This window comes from Engystomops pustulosus, chromosome 8 (assembly GCF_040894005.1).
Source record: "Engystomops pustulosus chromosome 8, aEngPut4.maternal, whole genome shotgun sequence".
Lineage (NCBI taxonomy): Eukaryota > Metazoa > Chordata > Amphibia > Anura > Leptodactylidae > Engystomops > Engystomops pustulosus.
This window is the reverse complement of record NC_092418.1, coordinates 39027877-39049567: the sequence shown is the minus strand read 5'-3', so window position 1 is coordinate 39049567 and position 21691 is coordinate 39027877. Positions and strand designations below refer to the sequence as shown.

At 42.9% G+C, this 21691-nt stretch overlaps 2 protein-coding genes and 2 long non-coding RNA genes across 4 annotated transcripts; 3 read left to right on the top strand and 1 right to left on the bottom strand.

Annotated features, from left to right (window-relative positions):
* Positions 1 to 272: 272 nt before the first annotated feature.
* Positions 273 to 3596, top strand: LOC140075162 (TOG array regulator of axonemal microtubules protein 1-like). The gene is made up of 2 exons (XM_072120708.1): positions 273 to 1663; positions 3139 to 3596. The coding sequence occupies exon 1, from the start codon at positions 384 to 386 to the stop codon at positions 1521 to 1523; it is 1140 nt and encodes a 379-aa protein (XP_071976809.1). The 5' UTR covers positions 273 to 383; the 3' UTR covers positions 1524 to 1663; positions 3139 to 3596.
* On the bottom strand, positions 3036 to 15837 carry LOC140075164 (uncharacterized). The gene is made up of 4 exons (XR_011849357.1): positions 15391 to 15837; positions 12630 to 12771; positions 3904 to 4010; positions 3036 to 3302 (listed from the first exon to the last, which is right to left on the bottom strand). It is a non-coding gene; the product is annotated as an uncharacterized lncRNA (long non-coding RNA).
* On the top strand, positions 10671 to 12387 carry LOC140076064 (uncharacterized). Its single transcript, XR_011849516.1, has 2 exons — positions 10671 to 10724; positions 11886 to 12387. It is a non-coding gene; the product is annotated as an uncharacterized lncRNA (long non-coding RNA).
* RMI2 (RecQ mediated genome instability 2) lies at positions 15454 to 20756 on the top strand. Its single transcript, XM_072120709.1, has 2 exons — positions 15454 to 15801; positions 20017 to 20756. The coding sequence occupies exons 1-2, from the start codon at positions 15507 to 15509 to the stop codon at positions 20169 to 20171; spliced, it is 450 nt and encodes a 149-aa protein (XP_071976810.1). The 5' UTR covers positions 15454 to 15506; the 3' UTR covers positions 20172 to 20756.
* The last annotated feature ends 935 nt before the right edge of the window (positions 20757 to 21691 follow it).

The following is a 21691-nucleotide window of genomic DNA, read 5'->3' as shown; positions in this document are numbered from 1 at the left end:
GGTCATGCGCGGCTGTCTGCTCCACTAGCCTGATGGAGCATCCCACTGACTAGCAAGTTATGCCTGATCCCGTTGATAGGGCCTACCTTTTGTTTGTGGGAAAACCCCTTTAATAATACTACATTTTATTGGTTTCAGTAAAGACAAATAGGCTAGTTTTCTAAATGAACAACATTAGAGATATTCTTGTATTTTTCAGTCACTGGCCCTTTAAGTAGAAGGTTCTAGAAGCGGTTCTGATGTCATAGGCCCGGTATTGTGAGAATATTCTATTAGAACCTTGCTTGCTCAGGGTTCTGTACATTGCTTGACTTTCTTTCCGGAGAGAAGCAGTGCTTTTATTCAGTGCGCAAGTGTTTTTTTAGAGAGTTTTATTTTTGAAGATGTGGGAGTCAGACTCCATAAGATCCGGCTCAGATTCTGAGCTTTCTGACATTTCCGCCTTCTACCTTGGCATGGAGCTACCGTCATCCAAAAAATTCTGCCTAGGTGATAACTTTACCGCTCACAGGGACATAGCGGCTCAGAAAGTGCTGGCTAAGCTTAGCACCAATACTCTGAGAAACCCGAGAACATCTCCTGTACCTGGTGAACGCAGGACAAATATGGGCTGGACTATTCCCAACACCCCAGTACCAAGACAGCAGGTAACCAAGAACCTTTGCTATGGAGATAAATATCCAACACCAGCAGCATCTGCCCAGATTTATCTTGGCACAAAGATCTTTGAGCCTTGTGTACCTAAGAAGATGTCTGTTCTACCACCTATAAGACATTCATCTAGTCCTCATGAAGCCCAACCCCAGAAAGCCACAACCAGTACACAGCCAAAGACATTTCCAGAACCTAAGATGGCGGTTTCCGAGGCCGTGAGATTACTGGATTATGAAGACTGGGAAAAAAAGATGAAAGGGATTGAAACCATCTTCTCCCTGTTATCTTCTCATGCTGAATATGATCTACAGACCGTCCGAGACCTGAGGACTGCAGTAATAAAGGAAGTCACCAACCTCAGGTCTGCAGTGTCCCTTGCTGCGATTAAGTGCCTGAACATGATGTTCTGCACATGGAAGACACAAATGGACCACGACCTCCAGCAAATTGCGAAGGTTTTGTTACACAAGGCCGGGGAAGCCAACAGCTTTATCCGTGACGCAGTGGACAGCACCCTGATATCCATGGTGAATAATGTCAGCCCCGGCCGTGCTCTGGTAGCCGTGATAGAGGGTGGACTGTGCCATAAAAACAGCAGCGTTAGGTCCACCACCAGCAAACATCTGGCAGGTTTGGTGGATAGGAAGGGGGCAGAATATATACTGTCTGGAAGAAAAGGAGTGACTGATCGGGCACTACCAGCCATCGCCAAGTGCATCCAGGACAGCTGTCCACAGGCCCGAATGCACGGCAAGAAGATCCTGAGCACATTATCTGGGAATCCAAGACTGGACTCAATGATTAAAAAATATGTGCCACCAAAAGACACACCCGCAGTAATGCTCCTGCTCAGGAAGTGCTCCAAGTAACTGCTGCAATCTACTGAAGACCTTACATGGAGAACTTCATGGACAAGAACCCTTCATGAGTATCTGGAGGACAGCTATACATGTGGAGGAGCGACGGAACCTACAGGGTCCAGTGTCATCGTCCTTAAACTGCTAGTGAGGTATGTGGGATTTTGGAAAGATTTATCTTATTGCATTGTCTTACATACATTGACATTGCCTCTGCACTGCAGCATATATATACATAGCAAATTCCCTAGGAAATTGGTGGGATTTATAGTATTGGTAAAATATAAAACTTTTAACCCTCCCATCCATTTCACCCACCAATCACAGCACAGCTGTTATTATGTTATGTATTGTCATATATCAGGGGTATAATAGGACTGGTGTACTGCGCATGGGCAAGCAGAGCACTGGCTTATTAGGTAGATGTTTTAAATAGATTTATTCAAAAAACACCAGGAGAGATCACCTGTATACTGCTGGGGCACTTGTGGGGGCTTCTATATACTATACTGCTGGGCCATTATATACTGCTGGGGGCTTCTATATACTGCTGAGTCACGTATCTGGGCCATTCTATACTCCTGGAGCACATGTGGGGTCTACTATATACCGCTGGGGCATGTGTGGAGGCCACTATATACTGCTGGGCATTTCCTGTCCAAACCCAGACCTGGGGGAGAGTGATTCTGTAGGAGGACAGAGGACTACACCCAGGGGGCTTGCTTTTAGAGTCCTTCGGGAGTTTGCTGTGTGAGAAGGGGGTAGCAGACATGGAGGGGGGCTACATGAGTGAGGAGAGACAAGCTGTCGGTAGGGCACAGTACTGCGGTCTATCAGAGCCCCTGCGTGCAGCCAGTTATTCACAATTATTACCTGCTGCACGGGTTCAGGCAATTTCCATTATTATTATCGTCTGTATTGTAGTCTGCTCTGGGTTCTATGTTACTTATTGTACAAATGCAGTAGTTGTTTCTGGGGGCATTTGCGCTGTACTGTGTATACTGTGTGTTTATAGTGCAGCGCACTGAAGGGTAGCAGTACGACAATGTGGCTCTTGGATTAAAAAGGGTTGTGCGCCCCTGATCTACGGCAAATCCTTACGGCATTTTAAGCCTATACTATGATGATTTTACAAATGATTTTTTCTCAGCATTCTGAATCATTTTAATATTTTATATAATTTTATTTCACATTACCTGGCTACCTGCCAGCATGGGACGGGCAGAAGGTCATGTGTGTGTCTGTGTCTTATTCTCATTTCCTCCACACTCATCGAAATCTCTCCCCTCTTCTGGTCATGTGATTTGAGCAAGCAGAGCAAGGGGATGGTGTGGAGTAGAGGGAAAATTCATGAGGAGACACCGACACACCCACTCAGATGCCCCTCCCCCTGGACTCACCACATGCTGCTGGCAAGGAGCCAAGTAATGTGAAACAAACTTATATAAACTATTGAAATGATCCAGAATGCTGACAAAGGCAAATTTTAAAATCAGCATTGCATAGCATAGGCTTTTGGAACCTGTCACCAGCTAAAAACGACATTCCCAGGGGAAAAAGACTGGTTATAAAATATATGAGATTGTATACACCTCTTATCATTATGTTGTCTGCTCCTTTCTTTCAGGCTTCTTTCTTTCTTCATACTTGGAAGCATATAAGCAGCGCCAGTTTTCCAGATGCAACAGAGGATGAAGGTGAAAACCCTGGATCTGAATGTCACTGCCTTCCAGGAGCCATCCTCCATATTGTTATACGACCCTTCACCTATCTGTCCGAAACATCTCTGAACTGTATATTGGATACAAAATATTAGGGATAACAACACACATGTCTGTCCCTGTGTCTCATACTGTATCATTCTACCACTAGGGATGGCTTGTATAATAATTCCCTTTCTTTTATCATTTTAATTACTGTACTATACATGAAAAGTAAAGGAAATATTTCAATATCTTCAATATCAATATCTTCATGCTCTATATAAGTTCTCCTATACTATACCTGTAAGAGCCTAATGCATCACAGGAGAGTAATGACAAGGCCTTGATCCTTACCAAAAATAAAATATTTCCTTAATATTTATCATGATGTGGATTTGTCTTGCCTACTGTCTTCTCTTCTGGGGGTTTAGCAGTCACATGTTACTAATGGTAAAAATCATATGAGCCTGACACTACCTTGAGCAGTCCCATGCAGGTAGAAGACATATGTGTTATATCAGGGGTGCACACGCTTTATCAGTCCAAGTGCCTGAGCCAGATGCCAGTCAAACTACATGCAAATACTTACTGCTCATTTTACTTGCAACACACTCACAGCTAAGGCTGACTAAGAATAATTCCAGGCCCCTTACCAACCACATTACACTTGTGTCAGGTTCACACCATACCTTAGCAGCATATGATGCTGTGTGCTGACAATGTGCTTAGATTATCATGGTCCAGGGTTTAGCTACACTTTCATTTAGCTTCTGAACAGTCTACTTGTATCTGACACCTAGAAAAGGATACAGATGAGAGTCATGAGATGTATATAAGACCCAATGACACACTCAGCTCTGCCACCTCACTTAACCAATAAGGCATACAGTCAGAACTGCTATTCCCCCCTGCACACGGATCCAGAACTTATCTTGTCTGTGGAGCTGCTGCCATCTCCTATGCACAAAGTGCCTCTGTCTTTAGTGCTCTCTACTTCCAGCCCCTGCAATACAAGAGAAGATGCTCCTATGCCAGGAATATCCCTACCATAGTCAGGAGTCTATGGTCATATCCAGGGACAGCCAATATGTAAACACCAGGACTGATAGAGACAGGTTTCTATTATGTATCTGTGAAATGCTGCATATTTGTTCATAACACCGAATTAGTGAATGTGTTATTTTGTTATCCTGGGTTTATTTAAGAATTTTGTCTTTATTGGAATAACCCTTTAAACTACTCGCCCCGCTTAGGTAAGGTATGGGATGTCCTTTATAAAGTCCCCTCCTTTATATGAAATCTCACCCATTTATCTAAAAAAAAATCACCTCCAAAGTCATGTGAAAATGAGCAGAGAAGAGTCATATTTCACTTAAGATGAGTCAAGTTTATGCTTTTGGTGGCATATTATAAATAAGAATCTCATCTTTCAAATCGTGGTGATTTACAGAACCTGCTACAGACATGTTGGAAATGTGAGTTGCTGATAAAAATCCAGTTCCCAACTGCCTGTATCTCCAGTTCTGCAGATCACAGAACAACAATCCTGTTGTGATCATAAAGATGAGATTCTTACCTTTAATATGACACCATGTTAATAATTATTCCTTTATTTGTATAGCGCACATAGATTACGCAGCGCTGCACAAAGCTTCGCAAATTGGTCACTGTCCCAATGGGGCTCACAATCTAATCAACCTACCAGTATGTTTTGGAGTGTGGGAGAAAACCAGAGGACCCAGAGGAAACCCACGAGAACATACAAACTCTTTGCATATGTTGACCTGGATGGGAATTAAACACAGGACCCCAGTGCTCCAAAGATGTAGTGCCAACCACTGAGAGACCGTGCTGCCCACAGTTTCCAGGTAGTAGAGAACTGAAGATAGGGTTGTTTGAAGTGACACTCCTCCTGCAGCCTCTAAATTTGACTCTTCTCTGCTCATTTTCACAAAAAATCTTTGTTTCTACAGCCCCATCATTTTCTGCAGTACTTTACAGATCAAGGGGGCCATATACACACAAATAAGACATTACAGAGTAATAACGTAGTAAGATGAAACAATGGAAGTGAGGGCCCTGCTTACAAGAGCTTACTATCTGAGCCTACATGTGCATGGAGGTAGCCTTACAATCTATTCACATGACCAGTATTAGTACATACATGAACAGTATTAGTTTTGGGATAATAACATAGAGTAGATGATGATGGAGCGTGGAACCTAAAGTTTTTGTGTTGCCAAATCTGATTTACAGGAAGTGCTGGCATTACACATGAGCTCAAATTTCTGCACTCAATACTGGATATTTTATTACACTGAGCTTGGTTCTATTTCCATGTACTCTGCTGGTTTCTGGAAGTGTTTCTTTATGTACTGAACTGGGTTCTGGTGCTGCAGTCATTTAACTCGGTTCTGGTGCTGTATATTTTGTTCTAATCTCAGTTCTGATTTTATGTAGTAAACTTGGTTCTGGTGTCACCCACAAAGCCTAGGGTGTGGTTTACAAAAATGTAGCTTGCTACGTCTTTCTATTCTGCTTTTTTTTGACGTGCAGAACGTATAATGGCCAGAGGGAGGCAACAACTGTGCCCCCACCTGCCACTATTTGTCTAGGCCTAGAAGCGGTTAAATGGTACATAACCAATAAAACCTTTATTCCTATGGATCAAAGAGAATTTCTGACTGAAAGTCTCCTCTTTATATCTATCTTTCTATTTGAGAATAAACTTTATTTAAGAGGTGTGGTACAGCAATGGGGACTCGAGCCGCCCCTAGCTATGCCAACTTATTTATGGGGCGGTTCGAGGACTCCCATATATACAACACCCCCCAATGGCTGAAAAACATCAAATATTACAAAAGGTACATCGATGACTTATTCTTTATTTGGCATGCCTTGAAGGAAGAAGCTCTGAAGTTTGTCGATGCCCTTAATTCCAACACATGGGGCTTATCTTTTACCATGAATATTGAGAAAGAAAAAATTGTGTTTTTGGACCTGGAACTATCAAAAGGAAATAATTGCATTAACACCAAAACATATTTCAAAAGGGTTGATAGCAATAGCTTTCTAGACTACACCAGCGGTCACTACCCGAAATGGCTTAAGAATGTCCCATTCAGCCAATTTCACAGGTTAAGAAAGAATTGCAACAATTTATCCGATTATGACATCCAAGCCAGAGATATGAAAGAAAAATTTAGACAGAAAAACTATCCACTTCCCTTGATAGATCAAGCCCTCAACCTAAATGGAAAGAGAACACAAGGCGAGTGTCTAAAACTGAAGAAGAAGGAAGTGCATAAGGTCGCGAACAGCAGCTCACCTTATTCTTCCTCACTACCTACGATAGAGGGAACAAAGAAATAAGGAAAACATTCCATAAATATTGGGGCATCCTGCGCAAGGATCAGTTCCTAAAAGATATAATATCTGAACAAGCCAGGATCACGTTCAGGAAAGCAACATCAATAAAGAATATGATTGCACCCAGCAAATTAAGAAGATGCTACTAAGAATAAGAACACTAAAACTCCATCACAAGGGGTGACAAAATGCGGACATAAAAAATGCCTCTGCTGCGAGATTATCCACCACATAACGACCTCTTTTCGCTCGAATAAAACAGGAGAAGTATTCAGAATAAAACAAGCCTTATCTTGTGCATCCGATTATGTGATCTACTTAGTGGACTGTGCCTGTGGCCTTCAATACGTGGGTAGGACCATCCAAACCCTAAGGGTACGTATGAACGGCCACAGACATAAGACTAAAATAGGGTATTTGAAGCAAAGCCTCTCCAAACATTTACATCTGGAACATGAGCGAGTCTTCGGAGCCATTAAGGTCACTCCTATAGAACAGATCCCACAAGAAAATAGAAATAGAATTAAAACATTAAACCGTAGGGAATCGTACTGGATATTCAAGCTAGATTCTCTGCATCCACACGGTTTAAATGAAGTTATAGAATCGGTCTGACTTGCTTACCACTTGCGCCCTTGCTGCATTCATGTTTTTCACATCTAACTTCATCCATGCCAGTGGAATATCCATTCAGTGACGCACACTCACGAGTCCCTTATGCATCTCACCGGGACGGGCGCTAGTCTCTTCTCCCCTTAGCTGATGTAGAGTAACTAATGTTGCTAAGTAACGACACACGCCTCAGATTCTCCCCACAGGATTTCATATTAGCGCAAAGCACTTTGTCCCTCTGCGGCTTCCGTAGAACATCCCGGTCACTAAGCAACGATATACACTACATACGCTATAGACGATTACCCACTTACAAATGAGATAAATCTCTGCAAGTATATCGGTTTAATGTTATATGAATATGGTTATGTATATTTTGTAAGTTTTTAAAGGTTCAGTGTCTATTTTAATGAACAAAATGTATTGTATCGGGCTGTCCGGTGAATCGAGTAAGTCCGGTCCACATGTGACCGGAACCTTACACCGGAGCCTCGTTTTCATGTTCTTTTATCTATTTAAACTACCCTAATTGTAATGCACTTCATGCCTGATGAAGGTCCGGGTACCGGACCGAAACGCGTAGCAATAATAAAGCAGTATCGGAGTTCTAATACTGTCTTCAGGAGATTCTGTGTGGATCGCCACCTCATCCCGCTCCGTTCACGGGGCTCAGAATCACACGCTGACTATTTGTCAATGTATACACTAATCTTATACATCGAGTGCTATCCTGATGTATACGCTTTGTGTATACAAAAAACATGGCATTATATGGAGAGGCCGACAGATAAAGAGATACTTTAAGGTGGAGGTTACAGAAAAAAGTGCATTATTAGGGGGGTCCTATGAGGAGGGGCATTAGAAAAGAGGGCACTATAAAGGGGGTGGCAGGAAATTGGGCAGTACTAGGGGCGGCTGCAGGGAATAGAAATTAAAAAGCTGGCAGGTGCACGAATGGAGGTTATTTAAGAGATGGGACTGAGGGAAAGGATACATAATATAGTTTGTGGCTAGGTGGGTGCACACAATAAGGGGGGTATCGGAGTTCTAATACTGTCTTCAGGAGATTCTGTGTGTGCTATCGAGTGCTATCCTGATGTATACGCTTTGTGTATACAAAAAACATGGCATTATATGGAGAGGCCGACAGATAAAGAGATACTTTAAGGTGGAGGTTACAGAAAAAAGTGCATTATTAGGGGGGTCCTATGAGGAGGGGCATTAGAAAAGAGGGCACTATAAAGGGGGTGGCAAGAAATTGGGCAGTACTAGGGGCGGCTGCAGGGAATAGAAATTAAAAAGCTGGCAGGTGCACGAATGGAGGTTATTTAAGAGATGGGACTGAGGGAAAGGATACATAATATAGTTTGTGGCTAGGTGGGTGCACACAATAAAGGGGGGGGCACACCATTTTTTTTAAGGACTATATATACGGAAGAAGCCTCTCCCCACTGTTCCCAGGAAATAAATGTGACATGCAGCCAGTTCCTGATTATAAAATGGTTTAGGACCACTGCCTTATGGAATTAATACTGGTTTGGCTTTATTCCTGCCTCAAGTCATTAAGCTTTTTGAAAGCCATGCTTGAAGTTAAGAGGGCTGCCTTTAACCCCTTAAGAATATATAACTTTTGTAGCTAAAAGCTCCGTCGGGCCCCTTGTCAGACTGCCCCTCCGTCAGACTAACGGAGCAGACGGCCGCGCATGACTGTTCTGCTCCATTAATCTCTATGGAGTTGGCGGAGATCAGTGAGCGCAGTGCTCAGCAATTTCGGTTAGCTCCATAGAGATTAATGGAGCAGAACGGTCATGCGCGGCCGTCTGCTCCGTTAGTCTGATGGAGCAACAAGGGGTCCGACGGACCCCTCGTTTTCGTGATCTGTACTGGTCCCATCACTGAGACCCCCACTGACCAGCAAGTTAGGCCATATCCCGTTGATTGGGCCTAACTTTTGTTTGTGTGAAAACCCCTTTAATAATACTCCATTTTATTGGTTTCAGTAAAGACAAATAGGTGAGTTTTCTAAATGAACAACATTAGAGATATTCTTGTATTTTTCAGTCACTGGCCCTTTAAGTAGAAGGTTCTAGAAGCGGTTCTGATGCCATAGGCCCGGTATTGTGAGAATATTCTATTAGAACCTTGCTAGCTCAGGGTTCTGTACATTGCTTGACTTTCTTTCCGGAGAGAAGCAGTGCTTGTATTCAGTGCGCAAGTGTTTTTTTTTTTATAGAGTTTTGTTTTTGAAGATGTGGGAGTCAGACTCCGTAAGATCCGGCTCAGATTCTGAGCTTTCTGACATTTCCGCCTTCTACCTTGGCATGGAGCTACCGTCATCCAAAAAATTCTGCCTAGGTGATAACTTTACCGCTCACAGGGACATAGCGGCTCAGAAAGTGCTGGCTAAGCTTAGCACCAATACTCTGAGAAACCCGAGAACATCTCCTGTACCTGGTGAACGCAGGACAAGTATGGGCTGGACTATTCCGAACACCCCAGTACCAAGGCAGCAGGTAACCAAGAACCTTTGCTATGGAGATACATATCCAACACCAGCAGCATCTGCCCAGATTTATCTTGGCACAAAGATCTTTGAGCCTTGTGTACCTAAGAAGATGTCTGTTCTACCACCTATAAGACATTTATCTAGTCCTCATGAAGCCCAACCCCAGAAAGCCACAACCAGTACACAGCCAAAGACATTTCCAGAACCTAAGACGGCGGTTTCTGAGGCCGTGAGATTACTGGATTATGAAGACTGGGAAAAAAAGATGAAAGGGATTGAAACCATCTTCTCCCTGTTATCTTCTCATGCTGAATATGATCTACAGACCGTCCGAGACCTGAGGACTGCAGTAATAAAGGAAGTCACCAACCTCAGGTCTGCAGTATCCCTTGCTGCGATTAAGTGCCTGAACATGATGTTCTGCACATGGAAGACACAAATGGACCACGACCTCCAGCAAACTGCAAAGGTTTTGTTACACAAGGCCGGGGAAGCCAACAGCTTTATCCGTGACGCAGTGGACAGCACTCTCATATCCATGGTGAATAATGTCAGCTCCGGCCGTGCTCTGGTAGCCCTGATAGAGGGTGGACTGTGCCATAAAAACAGCAGCGTTAGGTCCACCACCAGCAAACATCTGGCAGGTTTGGTGGATAGAAAGGGGCCAGACTATATACTGTCTGGAAGAAAAGGAGTGACTGATCGGGCACTACCAGCCATCGCCAAGTGCATCCAGGACAGCTGTCCACAGGCCCGGATGCACGGCAAGAAGATCCTGAGCACATTATCTGGGAATCCAAGACTGGACTCAATGATTAAAAAATATGTGCCACCAATAGACACACCCACAGTAATGCTCCTGCTCAGGAAAAGCTCCAAGTAACTGCTGCAATCTACTGAAGACCTTACATGGAGAACTTAATGGACAAGAACCCTTCATGAATATCTGGAGGACATCTATACATGTGGAGGAGCGACCGGACCTACCGTGTCTAATGTCATCGTCCTTAAACTGCTAGTGAGGTATGTGGGATTTTGGAAAGACTTATCTTATTGCATTGTCTTATATACATTGACATTGCCTCTGCACTGCAGTTTATATATATATATAAATACATAGCAAATTCCCTAAGGCATTGGTGGCATATACAGTATTGGTAAAATATAAAACTTTTAACCCTCCCATCCATTTCCCCCACCAATCACAGCACAGCTGTTATTATGTTATATATTGTCATATATCAGGGGTATAATAGGACTGCTGTACTGTGCATGGGCAAGCAGAGCACTGGCTTATTAGGTAGATGTTTTAAATAGATGTATTAAAAAAACACCAGGAGACATCACCTGTATACTGCTGGGGCACTTGTGGGGTCTACTATATACCGCTGGGGCATTATATACTGCTGGGGCACTTGTGGGGTCTACTATATACTGCTGGGTCACGTATCTGGGCCATTATATACTGCTGGGGCACGTGTGGGATCTACTATATACTGCTGGGGCATGTGTGGGGGCTTCTATATACTGCTGGGTCACGTATCTGGGCCACTATATACTGCTAGGGCACTTGTGAGGGCTTATATATACTGCTGGGTCACGTATATGGGCCATTATATACTGCTGGGTTACATGTGGGGTCTACTATATACCGCATTTTACAAATGCGTTTCTCAGTATTCTGAATCATTTTAATATTTTATATAATTTTATTACCTTGCTACCTGCTAGCAGTGTGTGGTGAGTCCCAGGGGACAGGCAGAAGGTCAGGTGTGTGTCTGTGTCTTAATCTCATTTCCTCCACACTCATCAAAATCTCTCCCCTCTTCTGGTCATGTGCTTTGAGAAAGCAGAGCAAGGGGATGGTGTGGAGTAGAGGGAAAATTCATGAGGAGACACCGACACACACACTCAGCTGCCCCTCCCCCTGGACTCACCACATGCTGCTGGCAGGGAGCCAGGTAATGTGAAATAAACTTATATAAACTATTGAAATGATCCACAATGCTGACAAAGGCATTTTTAAAATCAGCATTGCATAGCATAGGCTTTTGGAACCTGTCACCAACTAAAAATGACATTCCCGGTGACAGTTTTGCTTTAGTCCCAGGGGGAAAGGACTGGTTATAAAATATGAGATTGTAAACACCTCTTATCATTATGTTGTCTGCTCCTTTCTTTCAGGCTTCTTTCTTTCTTCATACTTGGAAGCATATAAGCAGCGCCAGTTTTCCAGATGCAACAGAGGATGAAGGTGAAAACCCTGGATCTGAATGTCACTGCCTTCCAGGAGCCATCCTCCATATTGTTATACGACCCTTCACCTATCCGTCCGAAACATCTCTGAACTGTATATTGGATACAAATTATTAGGGATAACAACAAACGTGTCTGTCCCCGTGTCTCATAATGTATCATTCTACCACTAGGGATGGCTTGTATAATAATTCCCTTTCTTTTATCATTTTAATTACTATAGATGAAAAGTAAAGAAAATATTTCAATATCTTCCATAACTCTGAAATATTTATGTGTAGTTAGTGCTCTTACCTACTAATCGAGTTTTCTTTATGTAGAGTTCATGCTCTATATTAGTTCTCCTATACTACACCTGTAAGAGCCTAATGCATCACAGGAGAGTAATGACAAGGCCTTGATCCTTACCAAAAATAAAATATTTCCTTAATATTTATCATGATGTGGATTTGTCTTGCCTACTGTCTTCTCTTCTGGGGGTTTAGCAGTCACATGTTACTAATGGTAAAAATCATATGAGCCTGACACTACCTTGAGCAGTCCCATGCAGGTAGAAGACATATGTGTTATATCAGGGGTGCACAACCTTTATCAGTCCAAGTGCCTGAGCCAGATGCCAGTCAAACTACATGCAAAATACTTAATGCTCCATTTTACTTGCAATGTACTCACAGCTAAGGCTGACTCAGAACTGCTATGCCCCCCTGCCCACGAATCCAGAGCTTATCTTGTCTGTAGAGCTGCTGCCATCTCCTATGCACACTGCTGCTGGTCAAGAAGTGTCTCTGTCTTTAGTGCTCTCTGCTTCCGGCCCCTGCAATACTAGAGAAACTGCTTGTCATATGCCAGGAATATGCCCTACCATAGTCAGGAGTCTATGGTCATATCCAGGGACAGCCAAAATGTAAACACAAGGACTGATAGAGACAGGTTTCTATTATGTATCTGTGAAACGCTGCACATTTGTTCGTAACATTGAATTAGTGAATGTGTTATTTTGCCATCCTGGGTTTATTTAAGAATTTTGTCTTTGTGAGAATAACCCTTTAAACTACTCACCTCACTCAGGTAAGGTATATTCCATACCTTACCTGAGTGAGTCCTTTATAGAGTAGTCCTTTATAGAGTCCACTCTTTTATATGAAATCTCACCCATTTATCTAAAAAAAATCACCTCCAAAGTCATGTGAAAATGAGCAGAGAAGAGTCATATTTCACTTAAGATGAGTCAAGTTTATGCTTTTGGCGGCATATCATAAATAAGAATCTCATCTTTCAGATCTTGGTGATTTACAGAACCTGCTACAGACATGTTGGAAATGTAAGTTGCTGATAAAAATCCAGTTCCCAACTGCCTGTATCTCCAGTTCTATAGATCACAGAACAACAATCCTGTTGTGATCATAAAGATGAGATTCCTACCTTTAATATGACACCATGTTAGTAGTAATAATAATAATTCCATTATTTATATAACGCACACAGATTACGCAGCGCTGCACAAAGTTTCACAAAACCGGAGGGCTCGGAGGAAACCCATAAGAATATACAAACTCTTTGCTGATGTTGACCTGGATAGGACCTAAACCCAGGACTCTAGTGCTGCATGGCTGTGGTGCTAACCACTGAGCCACCATGCTGTCCACAGTTTCCAGGTAGTAGAGAAAGAGAGAAGATAGGGTTGTTTGAAGTGCCACTCCTCCTGCAGCCTCTAAATTTGACTCTTCTATGCTCATTTTCACATAATAATAATAATAATAATAATAATAATAATAATAATAATAATAATAATACATCTTTGTTTCTACAGCCCCATCATATTCTGCAGCACTTCACAGATCAAGAGGGCCATATACACACAAATAAGACATTACAGAGTAATAACATAGTAAGATGAAACAATAGAAGTGAGGGCCCTGCTTACAAGAGCTTACTATCTGAGCCTACATGTGCATGGAGGTAGCCTTACAATCTATTCACATGACTTTGAGGGAAATTTTTTTTTTATAGGTAAACGTGTTAGATTTACCATAAGAGAGAATTCTATGAAGGACATTTCATTCACTACATTTAGGTTTTGACTAAATACAAGGTGCCCCCTGTTCTACCTAAATAGTTAGGCTTTGGACTGTTTCTAAGTGACCCTATTGGCTTTTACCATTGAACTCCAGAGTTGACATAAAAACAGAACAGAATTGGTATTTAGGAGTCAAATCACAGTATAAATTGGGGATTATGAACCAAAACAGTCACATTAGTGACTAGGTCCTTTAACGCTCAGGGACCCTCTCCCTGGGACAATGCCTCTTATCACCAGGGGGACAGAGGGATAGGCCCAGGACAAATACACTCAGCCTAAATGATGATGTAGACACACATGACACAGGGCAGTGATGGCGAACCTATGGCACGGGTGCTAGAGGTGGCACTCAGAGCCCTTTCTGTGGGCACTCAGGCCATCGCCCCATTACAGAGTTTACCAAACACTGAATCTTCCTGCAGTCCCAGGCAACTTAAGAGATGCTGCTCTCAGCGCTATTTTAAGTGACGCTTTATTGGCTGTTTGGAACTGCGGGAAAAGTGAGAAGGTTTTAACAGAACTGCATTATCTTGCTAGACCCACTGTTCTTCCTCTACAGAGAGACCCTGGAGAGAAAACTACTATGATAGTCTGAATTTGCTCTCCTTCTTTCAACTGTACGGTATTGGTGGCCTCAGGCGGCCGATACAATTAAAAGATGTGGAAGAACAGGTAGCAATAAGTTACTTCTTAAAATTCCATGTTGGCACTTCACGGTAAATAAGTGGATTTTGGTTATAGTTTTGGCACGCGGTCACTGAAAGGTTTGCCATCACTGACATAGGGGATAGGATGGCGGAGGGTCAGGTAGGTTGGTTATAACAGATGTTGGTATCCTGGGGGTACAGGTAAGTGATCTAGTGGCTGTGACCACTGGGAAGAGCAGAATACTGGTGGGGAAGAGCTACTGGCATCCCTGTAATCTGGATTGTAATCCCTGGTGCCCCCTTGTCCCCCATGAACTTTATTTTTGGCATATACAGTAGTCTGTACAGTATAACTCACGTGATGCATTGTATTCTCATGTAGTTGTGTCATATTGTAAAATACATGAAAAATCTTGTTACTTGGAGCTCGTGCAAATCTTTATGGCTTCAAACGAAAAAAAAGTAAAAGTGTAATTAGTAATAATTAGAGCCCTGGTGTGTAATGACTGGAAGCTATATAATAATCACATACACATATAATAACTAGTCATACAAGGCTGCATAATGCGCACTTGTTGGGACATATGCCTGGTATATCAATATATACAATAATAGTGGCATAATTAAGTTTTATAGATGTTTGGAAGCAGAATTTCTCCTGGTAACATCATCTAACACACCAATACAGCCAAGTGACTGAACCTACACCAAAATGGCGGCTGCCTTCAGAAGAGACAAATATATAACGAGTAGTCCGCGCTCTAGTGGCTGCGAGTTGTCGTCATTACGGCGCGTTTATTTGAAGCGGGGATAAGCGCACACATGGCGGACATGACTGCGGTGCAGGAGGGGGGCGGACAGTTTAGTTCTCCCCCGGTGAAGATGCTGGCGGCCGGGTTGAAGCAGTGTAAGAAGCGGCCGGGAGCGGCGCCGTCATTCTGGCTGGAGAGGCCGGCAGGAGGCGGGGAGCTGGAGGTCACCGTGGTGTGGATGCAGGGCAGGATCCTGCAGGTGCGGCCGGAGCGCGGGATGACGCTGCGCCTCACTGATGACAGTCACACGTTCACTGTGTGCGGGGCCGACAGGGTGCCCAAGGGGAAGCCATGCCTGGAGCAAGGTATGCCGCCCCCTGCCGTGTGCTGAGGGCATAGCAGCTACATGCACTGTATACACCACACTCTGGAGCAGCAGTTATATGCCGTATAGTAGTGCCAGGTGCCGCCTACATAATAAATAGCACAATATTAATGTTTATGGACCTGTGGACCAGCATTGCGCCTGCTGTAGGTGTAGCCCACGCGCTCTGCCGCAGTTGATACTGTTCTTCTCTTAAACAGCTGCTATGTTCTGCGTCTAAATGCTGGAGACTAGCCGCTATGTGGTCTCCCCTGCCACATAGTAAGAGGAGAATACTACATCCAATGCCAGGGACAGGTCCGGGAATCTCTGTCCATGTGGCAGACGTGTTTCCAGGCTCTACTAGATGCGCTGCGTCACTTTTTTGCTGCTTTTTTGACGCATTCCAAAGGTGTGAATTGTGATCACATACTGAGCTTACTTTGTGTCTTGGCAAATGCAGTGGAAATGCAATGTAACCTTAGCGTGTGATCAAGGCCTTTGGAATGCGTCAAAAACACAACAACAAAAAAAAAACCTAACTCATCGTGTGAACGCGGCCTGAGACTACTTGCACATGAAGGTTGTTGCAGTCCATATGCTACGCAATAGTTTTTTTAAAAATTTTTCAATGGACCCATGAATATGATTGAGGGATCCGTGGCGAGGCTGTGGAAAACTCTGCTTGGAAACGGGTCACACAGTGATGACACAGAACCGGTGCGGCCTGGGAACCACTTGCATTCCTTGTAGTGATTTTACCATGCTGTAACCCCTAAATGACCAAAGCATTTTAATGAATTTCCATAAGTATTAGTTCAGGGACCACAACTCTTTATTTTTGAATTTTTGGAACATATAGTAAATATTTTTTCAAATTAACTGACCGTGACCAATAGAAAATTAAATTCCCTTGTGTGTGACGGTTGTTATGATACATAAAATGTATAGTCTGGGGCAAACTGGATGGCTATGGAGATGTTTTGTGTAGTGTACGGAGGATTTTTTTTAAATTGGGAAATATGAATGTTGATTTCTAAATATTTATCACTTTTTTTTTTTGTCCCCCATAAGGTCATAAAAGACCCCTAGGGAAGATCTTCAGTTTTTGTTCCTTACAAGTGTTCCCCTGTAATGTGGGCATCTTATAAGAGCCCCTGCTAGAAGGGAGAACGACCCACTGTCAGGGCTGAGCTGTACTGGGTCTGATTGCACCCAGCAGCTCTGCTTAATCCTTGCAGACTGCTGATCACGTGACCAGGTCTGTAGAACCGGTGGCAGTACTGGCTCCTGTATTCACTGCATAGCTTTACTGCTGTCTTCACCTTAGGGTCTCCGGCGGTGTCTGACACCCAGAGACCTTGTCCTGCTCCTGTGACCTGCGCAGGAGAAACTGCAGCACTTCCAAACGTCACGGACCAGCATTTGCTGACCTCCTGCTTTCTATCCTACCAATAAGAAGCAGTTTGAAGGTGAAGTAAGGGGGGGGGGGCGGTTTAAGATGATAGGAAGAGACTTGATAAGATATTGCTAACATAACTCATCCATCCCCAGTGCAGTCCTTAGGTGCCAACTGAGGTTGTCTAATAATCAGTCACTGGCTGGGGTGGTAAGGAGCTCCCCCTAGTGTTTCCTAGGATGCTGGGGTGCTACTGGATGGCACAGTGGTGGGGGTTTGCGGTTATGGACTTTCCGTTACAGTCTCCGTTGAAAGACAAGTTGACTGGATCATCATCTGGATTGTCTTGCTGTATCTGGTGCTGGTGGTCGGCATAAGTGAAAAGTGGAGTGGGTTGGGAAATGGCGCCAAATGCCTGCGTTGCTCTACATAGCACCTTCAGGCTCCTCTGTAATATAACCTTATCTGATATCCATGCAAAGATATAAGAAATGAAGCTTGGGACACATAGGGACGGGACTGGGAGGTAAGGAATAATAATCTACCATCAGGTGGTAGATGTCCCTTAAAGTGATTTGGTCATCTCAGGGTACAAATAGGGTAAGTGAGATCTAAAAAAAAGAAATGACTAAAAACTACGGCTTGTAGTCAGACCGTCCACCATCTTCATTAATGGAAAAGTAAATGACATCTTTCTGAATTCTGCCATAAAAGTCAGGGCTGTGGAGTCGTTAAGCCAAACCTCAATTTCCCTAGAACTCCCACATACATGGGGCATGTGTAAGTGATAAATGTACAGTAATAAGGCTTTAATCACCATTATGATACAATAACCACATATTTTATGTAGAACATAACAATTATTTGCTCACACTCTCGTGCACAATACCTTTTGCTCATTCTAGAACAAAGGCTTTTCGTTGAAAACACGTATGCGTTCTTGCAGTTTCTGATGTGGTCAAAACGCACCAAAAACTCTGCGCGTGAATGCAGCCTGAAAGTTTGGGTTCCCACCAGAGATGTTGCTATGGAGCAGTAAGTTACTACTCCGGGGACTGTCTACATACACAAGGAAAGAGTTGTTTCTTGTCGTCTTAGAGATTTAGTTTTCACTTTCTGTTTTGTGCGGGTTGTAAACCATTGCGTGACTTTGATGAATTATCTGGACACCATAAATTCCTTAAGCTCAGACGTTTCCCGGAAGGCGCACAGTTTACATTGTGCATGTTTCATCTTTGTGAATTGTTTACACAGATCCAAGTTCTGCGTAGTAATTTTCCGTGATGAAGTAAGATGGGACTTATTCTATGACTATTATTGTACAAGCAGACCCCGGGTTACATACATGATGGGTTCTGTAGGTTTGTTCTTAAGTTGAATTTATATGCAAGACGGAGCTGTATATTTTATAATTGTAACCCCAGCCAGAATTTTTTTTTTTGGTCTCTAACAATTGGATTTTAAAAATATTGGATTGTCATAAGAACCAGGATAAACAATAAATCTTCATTGCAGACACATTTAATAACTGTTATAGCTGATCATTGTAGCCTAAGGATAAAGTACAGCAAATTGCTGATATCCATATAAAGACAGTGACATCACTGGGGAAACACCCCCGTACATCGGCAGCCACCAATTACTGTCTCTGGCTGTTGTTCATGCCTCCTCCCGTATTCCGGGGGGGCCCCCCCAGTTGATTTAACCCATTGTATGCTTATATAGTGGGAGACGAGTCATGTGTTCTAAGGACACATCCGGAATCTGCCTGACTTGTCCTACAACGTGTTGCACAAAACGTGGTGTGGACCCGGCCTCTTATTTCTTCTGGGGTTTTGAATAAAACCTCCCATACTCATCAGATGACGACAATCATTAGGGAACTTGTAGTTTTGGAGCAGCTCGTGTCCAGTAAAAATTGTGCAAATAATGTTTGGTGAAGAAAAACTAATGTAGAGAAAATCTTATTTGTTTTAGTATCGCCATCTTTTCCGAGGTATACCTTTTTAGTATTTTTCGGTTGAGGGCTCATTTTTTGACTTGTTCTTTTTAGTTTTTTTTTTTCGCATGACTCTTTTGATCATGTTTTAGTGAAGGGATTTGATGAAAAATTAACATTCTTGATTTTAACAGCGTTCACCCAGTGGGTCCAATAACGTTTCTGATTTTTATTTTTTTTTTTATTTTTTTTTTGTACACATTCTTAAGGATGCGACAATACCAAATATGTGGGGTTTTTTTGTTGCGATTTTGGGCTTTTTGTACTTGTGTATGGGAATTTTATTTTTTTTATAATCCACTGCTCAGTACGTCACAGCCAGGTCCTACACACATTGCACATTGGTACAGGGGAATCCGATCCGTGTCTTTTTTGATGGGTAAAGTAAAGCCTCCTGTCTCATCAGCTGTACATTCCTGACCATAAAATGGATGTGATCTCTCTCTGCCCATGAGCGATCGTCCTGCCAGGACCTTATGATGGTATTCACTAAAAAATAAGATCGAGGCCCTGGCAGGGCGTTTGTTCATGGACAATTAGAGATCACATGACCCTCCATCTACGGGCATTTTATGGACAGAAATGTCTGGCTGATGAGGTAATAGACAGGAGGCTTCACGTCATGTTCTGGAGAACTGCTATTTCCATGTAATAGAATGAAACTGGAGTTGCCAAAACTTAAATAATTCTATAGTTGAGATATATTTTCCAGAAGTCTAGAGCATTGAAACTTGCAGCCTGTATTTTAAGGTTGTCTTTAAGCTTATCATATTTTGGTTTTGGACCTATTTGATGCTCTGTTCTCCTCCTGTTCACAGGAAAGTATGTGATGGTGATGGGCACAGTCCTGTCCTGCAGCCCTGAGCTCATCCTCCGTGCTGTGAAGATCAGCGATCTGTCAGACAATCCTGTCCATCATAGTATGTGGAGATATGAAGTGGAGGATCTACATATGAACATGACATACAGCTAGAGCACCTCGGACACCAGTGTCCTGCTTCACTACAAATGTCACTCTAGAAAGACTGTTTCCACGTCATATTCAAGCAAATGTGCTCCTTGGTAGATTTTGGAGAGAACTAGTTAGTTGTGAGGATCCTCAGTGCGTGTTATGTAATTATTGTACATAGTGTAAGTTCTGTAAATTAATAAAGATCCAATCACTACTGCGCTGGAGAAGTGTATGAAGATGGTGCTTCCAAGACTAAATAAATAGGATAACATCCTGATAAATGGAGTGTGTGCTCTATAACATCCCCAATGCTGCTGGCTTCTTCCTAGCCTTGGCAGCCCACCAGAGGATTCCTCAGTAATTTCAGAAGGGGGCAGCCCACTGGAGGATTCCCTGATTCTTTGGGGGTCCAGTCTGATGGCCCACAGGTGTTTGACACTTTACTAAGGCGTGAACAGGGCCTTCAGTTCTCTCCAAGAATTGGTGTACAATGCCTCCTGTATTCCATCGTGAAGCCCGCTTGGGGATTGTATTATTGTATGTATATTATCATATTTCTATTTATATAATTTTGAAAATAAAACCTGAAACATTTGAAAACAAAAACACCCTTCTAGTTTCATATGTATTAAGACATTAAAGGGGTTGTCCGAGGGTTATTAAAAAAAAAAAACCCTAAAGGTGGCCGGAGGGGGCTGCTTAAAAAATAAAGATCTACTTGCCTTCCGACGTCATGTAAACAAACATTGCCGCCGGAGCAGCACTGGACAACCATCCGGTCCGCATACACAGTGCTGTGAATAGGGATGGGTAGGGTGGCCGGCCGGAAGTTGAGTCCAGCACTGCTCTGGCGGCTGTTTGTTTACATGGTGCCTGGACCGGAGCGACAGCAGCGTGGGACATCCGAAAGGGTGTCCGAAGGTAAGCAGATCTTTATTTTTTTATTTTTTTTTTTTTAAGCAGCCCCCTCCGGCCACCTTTTTATTTATTTTTTTTCATAACTCTCAGACAACACCTTTAAAGGGGTTGGTGACATTTCAATAAATCTCTAATAGGCAGGTCTCTGCATGTTTATGTTCCTATGTCTGTCTCCTTTGAGGTCTTCAGCCTTTTCCTGTTATCCACATTCTACCGTGTTTCTCACTCCTTCAGTCCGTCCTAATTGCATCACCCACTGCCTTTTTCTCACAGTTCATGTAAACGAAGATCCACAGAGAGTTTGCAGACAGCACTAAAGTAGCAGGAATGCTGAATTACTTGATAATAAGGATTATTATTATTAAAGTAGTAAAGAGACACGAGAAACTGTTGTAAAAGAGTGGCCATCCCCTTTAAACTTTGGTGGTTGGACCTGGCCTCCAGCAAGATGTTCTATATAAACATGGCTGTACATCAGCCTGAATGTACCATTTCTATTTTGCATGCGGAGAAACAAACCCTGGGCACTTGGGGAAACAACTATATACATTTTACACACAATGTGAAGTGTCACACTTAATGGCCCCCGAGTCACAGATTATATTGTGGCCAAGTACAACAGG

Excerpts from the sequence above, each read along its gene's own strand:
- LOC140075162 (XM_072120708.1), top strand. The coding sequence starts at position 384 with ATGTGGGAGTCAGACTCCATAAGATCCGGCTCAGATTCTGAGCTTTCT.
- RMI2 (XM_072120709.1), top strand. The coding sequence starts at position 15,507 with ATGGCGGACATGACTGCGGTGCAGGAGGGGGGCGGACAGTTTAGTTCT. Across the intron at positions 15,802-20,016 it reads GAAGCCATGCCTGGAGCAAG|GAAAGTATGTGATGGTGATG; the intron begins GTATGCCGCCCC and ends TCCTGTTCACAG.